Source organism: Otolemur garnettii, unplaced genomic scaffold, assembly GCF_000181295.1.
Source record: "Otolemur garnettii isolate 467f Iridium unplaced genomic scaffold, OtoGar3 scaffold00376, whole genome shotgun sequence".
In the NCBI taxonomy this organism is placed as follows: Eukaryota; Metazoa; Chordata; class Mammalia; order Primates; family Galagidae; genus Otolemur; species Otolemur garnettii.
This window is the reverse complement of record NW_003852771.1, coordinates 119,422-129,938: the sequence shown is the minus strand read 5'-3', so window position 1 is coordinate 129,938 and position 10,517 is coordinate 119,422. Positions and strand designations below refer to the sequence as shown.

Here is a 10,517-nt window from a genome sequence, read left to right as displayed (position 1 = left end):
CGTGATTCCTCCTGCTTTGTTTTTATTTCTGAGTAATGTCTTGGTTATTTGAGTTTTTTTCTGATTCCATATAAAATGAAGTATTATATTTTCAAGATCTTTGAAGTATGACAGTGGGGCTTTAATAGGGATTGCATTAAAATTATATATTGCTTTGGGAAGTATGGACATTTTAACAATGTTAATCCTTCCCAGCCATGAGTATGGTTTGTTTTTCCATTTGTAACATTTTCAGCTATTCCTTTTCTTAGAGTTTCATAGTTATCTTTATAGAGGTCTTTCACATCCTTTGTTAGGTAAACTCCCAGATATTTCATTTTCTTTGGCACTTCTGTAAATGGAATAGAGTTCTTGACTATTTTTTTAGCTTGACTGTTGTTGGTATATATGAAGGCTACTGATTTATGAGTGCTGATTTTGTAACCTGAGATGCTGCTGTATTCCTTGATCACCTCTAAGAGTGTTTCATTAATTTTCTGAATGATTCTTTTGTTTTCAAGTTTATGAATCTTTGATTTAAGTTTGGATATTTCTTTTCTTCTGCTGAGTTTAGGCTTAGATTGTTCCTCTTTTTCCAATTCCATAAGCTGGCTTGTGAGTTTCTTGATGCACTGTCTTTCTACTTGTCTGATGTAAGCATCTAAAGTGATAAATTTTTCTCTCAGAACTGCTTTTCCTGTATCACACAGGTTTTGTTAGCTTGTGTCTTCATTGTTGTTATGCTCAAGGAAGTTAATGATTTCCTCTTTTATTTCTTTCTGCACCCAACTGTCATTCAGCATAAGGTTGTTTAATTTCCACGTCTTTGTGTGGGGTTGAACATTTTTGTTGGAGTTGAGTTCTATCTTTAATGCCTTGTGGTTTGAGAAGATATAAAGCAATATTTCAGTTCTTTTGATTCTTTTGAGGTTTGTTTTGTGTCCTAGGACATGATCAATTTTGGAGAATGTTCCATGGGCTGATGAGAAGAATGTATATTCTTTATCTTTGAGATAGAGTGTTGTATGTGCGTCTATCAAGCACAGTTGTTCTCGGGTCTCATTTAAATCCCTTATATCTTTGTTTAATTTTTGTTTAGAGAGTCTGTCCAGCTCTGTAAGAGGAGTGTGAAAATCCCCTGTTATTATGGTGTTATAGGATATCATATTATTCAGACTAATTAAGGTTCATTTTAAGAATCTGGGAGCATTTAAGTTGGGTGCATAAATATTTAGAATTGAAATGTCTTCTTGTTGTATTTTTCCCTTGACTGATCTTTCCCTTGTCCATCTTTGTCTTTTTTTACTTTAGTTGCCTTAAATCCACTTGTATCTGAAAATAAGATTGCAGCCTCTCTTTTCTTCTGAATTCTGTTTGTCTGAAAAATTGTCTTCGAACCCTTAACTCTGAGTTTTAATTTGTGTTTTGAGGCTAGGTGTGCTTCCTGCAGACTGCAGGTGGATGGCTTGTGTTTTTTTGTGTGTTTGTTTTTGTTTTTGGCTGGGACCAGGTTTGAACCCATCACCCCTGGTATATGGGGCCAATGCCCTAATTTTTTGAGCCACAGATGCCACCCAATGGCTTATATTTTTTAGTCCAATCACCCAGTCTATGCCTCTTCAGTGGGGAATTCAAGCCATTAACATTTACTGCGATAATTGATAAGTGTGGTAGTGTTCTATTCATCTTATTTTGTGAAAGCCGATTGCTTAGTTTTATCTTTTGCATCATTTTGGAAGCTAGGTTCTGTCCTTTAATTTCTGGATGGTTACTTTGCTGGTAGTCCATTGTGATGGTCAGTGTGTAGAACAGGTTGAAATATTTCCTGTAGAGCTACTCTTCTTGTGGCAAATTTTCTCAATATTTGCTTATCAGTAAAAGATTTGATTTCTCCATCAATTTTAAAGCTTAACTTCATGGGATATAGAATTCTGGGCTGGAAATTGTTCTGTTTAAGTATATTAAAGGTAGATGCCCATTGTTTTCTGGCTTGAGAAGTTTCATTAGAGAAGTCTGCAGTTACCCTGATGGATTTTACCCTGTAAGTCAACTGGCACTTACTTCTGGCAGCTTGCAAATTTTTTTCTTTTGTCTTGACTTTGGACAGGTTCATCACAATATCTTGGGGAAGCTCAGTCAGAATTGAGACAACCTGGGGTCCAATATCCCTCTGAAAGGACTGTGTCAGAATCTTTGGTGATATTAGGGAATTTTCATTTATAATATTCTCTAGTATGGCTTCTATTCCTCTGGGGCATTCTTCTTCCCCTTCTGGGATACCTATAACTCATATGTTTGAATGCTTCATAAGGTCCCATAATTCTGTCAGTGAACATTCTGCTTTCTCTTTTTTTCTGCCTCTAACTATCTAAGTTATCTCAAGAGCTTTGCCCTCTACCTCTGGCATTCTATTTTTGCATGGTCTAATCTGTTGTTGATACTTTCTATTGCATCTTTAAGTTCCCAAGTTGACTGGTTCAGTTCCTTTAGATGTGCTATATCATTTCTATATTCTTCATATTGTTCATCTCTCATTTGATTCTGTTTTTGGATTTCCTTGTGGTTATTTTGTACTTTCTCAGCAATTTCTTTCATGGTTTTCATCATCTGTATTTTAAATTACCTTTCTGTCATTTCTAATATTTCTTTATAGGTGGAACCCTCTGCAGTAGCTCCCTCATGGTCCTTTGGGGGAGGGGTTGCTATGGATTAGTTTTTCATGTTGCCAGGATTCTTCCATGAGGAAGAATCAGCAGAAAAGAAACCTCATGGTTTACTTTCATCTGTTTCCTTGTCCTAATTTTCTTTTCACTTCCTCTTGCTCTTTAAGTTACCATGCTTCTGGCCTAAGGTTTTGATGAGTCATTTTGGTATAGGACTAAAAGGATGAGAAGCTTGAAGAGTAAGAAGGGAGAAAAGATTAAAAAAAAAAAAGAAAAAAGAGAAAGGGGGGTAGGTGAGTAAATGGGAATACTGACAAAAATAAGAGAGGCACAGAAAGAGGGGGACAGGAGTAATAAAGATGCACAGTAGGGTACTTTGACCCACACTTTAGAAAACCCCAACCTCTGGGGGTGCTGGATTGGATGGTTCCCTTGAGTTCAGCAGCTCTTTGCCAGTCTGAGCAGATATGGTACTCCACCTCCACCAAATAGAGATGAAAGACAAAAATACTATTAATCAAGTGAAAACAAACAAACAGAAAACTTTACAGGATAAAATTGGGGGGGAACCAAATAATAGAAGCAGAAACAGTAGCAAAAATGAAGTTCTTATTATTAAAGAAGAAAACAGTGGAAAATTATATTTAACCTAGAGCAATGGAGAAAGAAAAGAAAAAAAAGAAAAATCTAGGTAAAATTTTTAAAATAAAAACAAACAAACAAATAAAAAACCCACCAAAACCAAAACCAAAGCAGTATATATATCTTGCTGAATATTGTCTGGGCAACTGGTTATCTTCTGGGGTATGAGATACTAATCACAATGCTGATACAACTGTATGAAATGAGATTGAAGGCCTCTGCTAGCTTCTTTGTTCTCAAACTCTTCAGGATTAAGAACCTGAATCTCTCCTCGGCCTGCCTAAAAGACATGTTAAATCATTAACCTTGGCTAAGCAGGAGCTTTCCTAAGAAAACCCTTGTTGCTGGATCTCTCCTGAAGGGGCTGCCTGCTTATTTAGTATGCCAAAACCAGCCTCACTCTATGTCCTTGATGGCCAAGACGGTAAGGCTGCCCTCCCACTGCCAAACACTGAAAGTTCTGCTCTTCCCCAGAGGAATCTCAGTCCCAGCCTTTGGTGCTGCTCACAGTCACTAGATCACTCACCCAAGGTCTCCCAGCTCAAGCCTCTCTCTGCAACCCTGAGGGCAGAGACTGCAGGAGCAGTTCTCCCACAAAGGCTGCACATGTGGCCCACAATGGAACAATGTTAGCTCTGTTTGGCCCAGTAGCTCAGTTCCAGACCCTGAACAATGCTTACAGTCACCTGCATTCTCACCCAAGTTCTCCCAAGGTAGTTCAGCCAAGTGCTAAAGTCAAGAAAAACAAAGCAACCCACAGGGAAAGCCTTCCCTGTCTGCAATCTTGCTGCTGTTGTAGTTACAGTTGCTTGCCACTTCTCCATTGCTTTTGTCCTCCTCCTGGGGTCCAGAAGTCTTTTGCTGTCTCCCTCCATCCTCAGAGGGATGTTTCTGGACAAAGCCCATAAGCCAGAGATGCCTGGAGTCTTTTCTCCCTAATCTCACTGCTCCCAGTTACAAAGAAGCTGTTACTTGGCCACCATCTTGCTCCCTCCCCTGAAAAGCTATTTTCTTCTCATAATCTCCTAGGATCCTGTACCAAGTACTAATTACTAAGTTAATACATGAGAAGATCTTGTAACACTCCATCCATTATTCCATTGTGAGTTATGAGGAACAGTATTGTTTGATGGAACAGTTAGGATTTGAAATCAATTTCTTAAATGTTCATCAAGTTCTCTCCAAATCTCTCCTTGTTTAATTCTAATCCTTGGCCAGAAGCCGTTCTCAAAGTCTGCCTAGAAACCGCAGTCCCTATCTTTTACTGCTAAGTTCTCCTAAACTCAACCCGATGAGAATTCCATCAGGATCCTGGCATCTTTCACATAAGTCCTGCTGTCTCTTCTTTACTTATTTCTCTTGCTTTCTCCCAGTTGCATCCAACTCCATCACTTCTCACTCCTGTGTCTTGTTTCTTTCTTCTTCTTCTCTCTCCTCATCCTGCTTCTCATCCTAGTTTCTCTGTTGTCTTTCTCTCTCACATCCTCTCTCTTGTTTTTACTTCTTTTAGGACACAGAGAGAACTGCGGGGAAGATCTGTCAGTTCCTGGGTAAGAAGGTAGAGCCAGAAGAACTCAGCCTAATCCTCAAGAATAGCTCCTTTGAGGTGATGAAAGAAAACAAGATGTCCAATTTCTCCATGATGAAATCTCAGTATTTAGTTCACACAAACCCACTTATGAGAAAAGGTAAGAGAAAATGCTCCAGTTTCAAAATGTCCCTGAATACATGGAGGGCTTTCTTGTGCTTACAGCAGGTGCTAACAGCTGATATGAAGGAGTGTTTGACTGTGTCAACTGCAATTGCTCATCCCCCAGAGCATTTCTCCTGTCCCCTCATCAGGGGGTCTCTTATCATGGTGTTGATGTGGCCTACAGGCACTTAGAGAAAATTGTTCCATCTGAGTGATGAGAAATCATTTCTTCCAAATTTGACATGGGAGGGTGTCCATTCTACAAACAGTGACTGGGTTAATTAGCTACTTCTGCCAGGCTTGACCTGAGGAAGGACGATGGAATTGGGGTGTTCACATGGGGTTACCTCACTGGGCAATTAGTGTAAAGAACTGTTTTTAACAAGGAAATGAATGAAGGCATCTAGAAAAAGGAGAGAGGAGAGACTTTGCTATCAGACATTGTAAGGTTCCCTGTGATTAAACCTTACCCATGTCCCTACCCTTGGGCTCAAGAAAAATGGAACTGTCTTATGCATGGAGCTTACAAATCCATTTTTCTAAAATCCTACACTTCAAATGTATCTGGGAGGGTGATAAATGGAAGAAAATAATCAAATGCTCCCATAGTATCAAAGGGCCTTGAGTAGGTCAGGGTCTCTGCTGTCCCAGTTGGCCAAGACTGAAACCAAGAAGAACAGTTTTGATCCCTAACATCTAATGGAACATCCCATAGAACCCTGCTGGGTTTTGGATTGCTGGGGACCCATGACCTACTTCTTCTATCAAATTTCTCTCTTTTGGAATGAGAAGATCTATCCTCTGCCTGTCCCACAATTGCATTTTGAAAGCAGGTAACATGACTGAATTTATAGTTTGGTAGCTAGAAAAGAATTTTGCCTCAGAGTGCATCATACCACAAATCTTACTCATGTCTTGGTGAGAGTTAGGAGCTATTTTACATGAGATTTTGCACTTTGATTTGATGCTGCAATGGGCTAGGACTTTTGGGCTTCTGAGATGGGGTGTATTGCATATATTTTGCATGTGAGAAGGGCATGGACATGAGGGTGTGGAAATCAGAATGATAGGGCCCTACAGGATGGGTCCTAACCCAGTATGCCTGCATCTTTAGAAGAAGAGGAAATGTGGACACTCACACATATGCACACAAAAGGAGGACATGAAAGAGCAATGGATATTTACAGGGCACTGGTTACATGTTAGACATTTTGCTCTATCATTTCTACTATATATGTTTATATTTTATGTTTATATATAAATTTATTTATAATTATACATCATTCTCTATTACCTATTTGAATAATATCTGGATTTATATAATATTATTTATATGACCTGTGAAATAGTAAGATAACTATATAATTAAGAGTAAGATTTCTAGCATAAAAACCTTTGGATTCAATCAGCATCCACCACTGTAACCACATAACCTGTCCAGGTTTTTCCCCTCTTATCTGTTCAAACAAAGATAATATTAGTACATTTTGCACATTTTTTCCTCATTTGATACAGAGTCTGGCCTTATTCCCAGGCTAGAGTGCAGTGGTGAGGTCACTATAGCCTCAAATTACTGGCTCAATCCATGCTCCCACCTCAACTTCCCAAGTAGCTGGGACTACACACACACATGTGCCACTACCTGCAGCCTATTTTTTCTTATTTTTAGTAGAGACAGGAATCTCCCTGTGTTGCCCAGGATAGCCTTGAACTCCTAGGCTCTGGCCATCCTCCCAGTTTGGCCTTCTTAGTAACTGTGATTACAGACATGAGTCACCACGGCTGACCTTTGTTTTTTATTCCATTATTCATTCTTTTGACAAATATTTATATAGTACTTACTCTATGTCTGTCCATCTTTGAAACACTAAGTCCTTGTCAGTTAATAAAAAGTTGAGACTTTATAAAACTTATATATTTTATATTAGGTATATATGCTATACACACAACCACAAAAGGGAAATACATAAAGCCCATCCTATAGGGAAACGTTATGAAGGAAAATACAGCAGGATGGGGCCTGGTAGTTCTAAACTGGGCGGTGAGAGAACATCACTAAGAAGACTGCCTGGAACAAAGACTGGAAAAGGCAAAGAGGCAGGACACAGATACAACTGGGAGAACAGCATTGCAGAGAGGACACGGCAAATGCACATAACCTGAGCAGTGGGGACACCTGCCACCTGTGAGGCAGAATCACAAGTCCCAGTGTGATGGAGCACAGTGAACAAATGGGTCGTCACAGGGGATGGAGTCAGAGAAGCCACAGGGACACAGGTCACTGGGAGCCTTACAAGTGCCTGACACACTTGTCTCAATGAAACCAAGAGTCCTTGAACTTCAACAGAAAAGGAGCAGGATGCATCTTCCCTTCTGAAGGGATCAAGAGGGCTGCCATCTACGACTAAATTACACAGGAGAACAATCCCAAGCAGAGACACTGCTTACAGTCTGTCACATAATAATGTAGGAGAGAAATGCTATTGGCTTGGGTCGGTGTGGTTGACACAGGCATGGTGGGAAGTGGCTTGATTCTGGGTATGATGGCAGACATTGTGGGCATGACTGTGGAGGGACTGTGCATAGTGGGAGGCTGGGGGAAAGGAGAAGGTGAGAAGTCATCTCCAGGCAGGCAGGAGTGTGAAAAGGTATGGTGCCAGGTGGCACAAGGTCCCACCAATGGCCCTCTGATCATTTGCTATGTTAACCGCAATATCCATGATGGTGGATGGTAGGAACAGACCAAGAGGGAGACATGTTGGGGTCTGTCCCCACCACCTGATCTGAGCATCTGTTTCATGTTTTCCAGGCATAACTGGGGACTGGAAAAACTACTTCATGGTGGCCCAAGCTGAAGCCTTTGATAAACTATTCCAGGAGAAGATGGCAGATCTTCCTCCAGAGCTATTCCCCTGGGAATAATGTCTAAGATAGTTCTGGATCTTATATGGATGCTTGTTCTTCTTCTTCTTCTTTTTCTTTTTATTGCTGGGGATTAATTGAGGGTACACAGAACCAGGTTACACTGATTGCTTTTCTTAGATAAGGATCTTCTTATATTTGTGTCCCACCTACAAAAGATGTACCATACCCTTTGATCCCCAGCCCCCTTTTCTCATCTCTCCCCACCCACCATCCCTCACTGTGTACTAGGACCTTCATAGTCCTCATATCAGAATTGATAAGAATCCTATGTACTCCATCCTGGATGCTTGTTTTTGTTCTCCTGTCCCCGTGCGTGTTCATGCCTGGGCGCCATTGCACAAAACCTTTTATTTCATTCTGGAGCCTTGAGTTATGGAATCTTTGTATCTTGGACTACTCCTTAGTTAAAAATCACCATGGCATCTCTAGGTATGTCACTGCATCCCAGACTGTTTTAAATGTTTGTAGGGTTTCAAACGTATAGAATGCTACAGAAATAATGTAGGCATTATCCACAAGTATATCCAGAAATAATGATTGCTTGAGCCCAGGGGAGTATAGTGAGGCACTGTTTCTATGAAAAATAAATAATATTAGCTGAGTCTTGTGGCCCATGCTTATGGTCCTAGCTACTCTGCAGACGTGATTATCGAGAACTACTTGAGCTAAAGAGGCCAGGGATTTTTGTTGAGCACCTGTTGCTGATGCAGCTTCATTAGCAGTGCCAATGAAGGTCACAGGTTGGCTGTAGAGCACATTTAGGTGAACTGTCCCTCCTCACCAAGTTGGTGTGGTTACCCAAAGAAGCAATCATGTCCTTCTGGGATTCATACTGGGAGAGACTGTGTTGGGGTTTCCCAGATGGGGTCTGTGAAGATCTGTTATGGACCCAGATGGGTATGGGTGCCACCCATTGACCAGTTGTTTAAACAATCATAAGCCCAAGGAATTCCTTTCTTGCCTCCACAGACAAAAATACATCCAAGAAGGGAACAAACAGTTCCTACTCTTGTTTGAAGGCATATAGAGCCATTTTTAGGTAACATTAAGGTCACATTTTTAAACCAACGGGACTGTACAAGGGAGTTGATCCTGCCTTCATGGGAGCTGATAGGCTGCTAGTTCTTCCACACTTTGGGAATCCATCTCTACCGGTATATTATGGCACAGAGAGTGGTCCCAGGGTCCTTATCTGAGGGGTTTAATATTTTTTAATTTAATTTTTTATTAAATCATAACTGTATACATTTATGGGGTACAATGTGATGATTTCATATACAACGTGGAATGCTTAAATCAAACTGATTAACATAACCATCATCTCACTTATTTTTTGTGGTAAGACATTTATAATTTACTCTTAGTTGTTTTGAAAAGTCTTTTGCTGATTAAATAATCTAAGAAGAGTGGTGTTGAAAAGACAATGGCATTAGCAACACAGGTGATAATTTGAGAAATCCCAACTAAAGGGTTGTTTCACCAGGCAAACAATCATCCCCAAGGTACATAGGGTAGGTTAAAGGTGTAAGAGGTGGTGCCCAGATGGGTGTTCAGAATGGAAAGTTCAGGTCAGGTTTATTGAAATGGAGGGTGAGCTGCCTGGGCAGTGCAAAGGTGAAGTCTGCGCCTTGGGTAGGGTGACCAGACATCCCGCTTTTGGCGGGACAGTCCCGCTTTTGAACAATTTGTCCCATGGCATTTTAAAAAAGTCCCAATTTTTGGAAAGAATGTACGAACTACCGGGAGAACAGGATGGGAATATATGGTTTCCTGCTGCCATGTGGCTATTTCGCCAGAATATGAGTTTTATATTATTTTTGTTAATTTTATAATGTTAAACTGTAATAATAACAAATAATTGCTGAGAAGCGATTAGATTAGTGTTTATCGAGAACTGCTTATCAAAGTTTGCATTGTTGTCAAGCCCTGCCCTGCCCCGCCCTCTGCCCCAACCCCCCATGTTGTCCTGCCTTACCAATGTTAAAATCTGGTCACTCTAGCCCTAGCCTTGGGGCAGTTAGAGACCCCTTTTATATGGGGCCATAGAGGGTGAGCAAATTTCACAGCTTGCCTGGAAAGTTAGGTTCCTTGGCAGGAACTTCTGGGGGTGGGGCTAACCAGGTCCTTGTGTCTTTATTTTAGGTGGATCAAAGGAAGAGGAGGAGGAGGGGAAAGGGTTAGGTTGCACAACTTAGGATATATAACTTTAGGTTACTTACCGCTTTCTGTGCAAAAGTAACTTTAGGTCTTTTAAGGGCTCACAAGTTCCCTGCTCCTCTAGTTTCCCTGAAGGTCATGAACCCTGGAGGCATAGGCCTCTGGTGGGGGTGTCTCTTTACCCTAAGTGTAATAAACCTATAGCTTAACTCCTGTGAGGTTAACTGCTGAGTGAGTTGTCAGGAGCCCCTCAGCTGGGTAGACCGACTGTGGCTATCTGTAGGATGCTGACTTCTTGGGATTTTCAGTAACACCTAGACTTCTGCCTTTAGGGAATGAAGGGGCACTATGACCTCAGACCATTGGAAATTGGAGCCCTTTGAAAGCAAACTCCGAAATACTAGTTAGCATATTACTAAACTCTTTTCTTTTCCTTTTCTTTCTTTCTTTCTTTCTTT

At 40.7% G+C, this 10,517-nt stretch overlaps 1 protein-coding gene and 1 pseudogene across 1 annotated transcript in view; one reads left to right on the top strand and one right to left on the bottom strand.

Moving 5' to 3' along the window:
• Positions 1-7,899, top strand: part of LOC100956888 (bile salt sulfotransferase-like) — a 37,304-nt gene extending 29,405 nt beyond the window's left edge. The window contains exons 5-6 of the mRNA XM_003803631.1: positions 4,795-4,972; positions 7,787-7,899. Coding sequence (XP_003803679.1) covers positions 4,795-4,972; positions 7,787-7,899 — 291 coding nt within the window. The remainder of the gene's footprint in view (positions 1-4,794; positions 4,973-7,786) is intronic.
• The window catches only part of LOC105888398, a 91,846-nt pseudogene that overhangs the window by 72,384 nt on the left and 8,945 nt on the right, over positions 1-10,517 (bottom strand).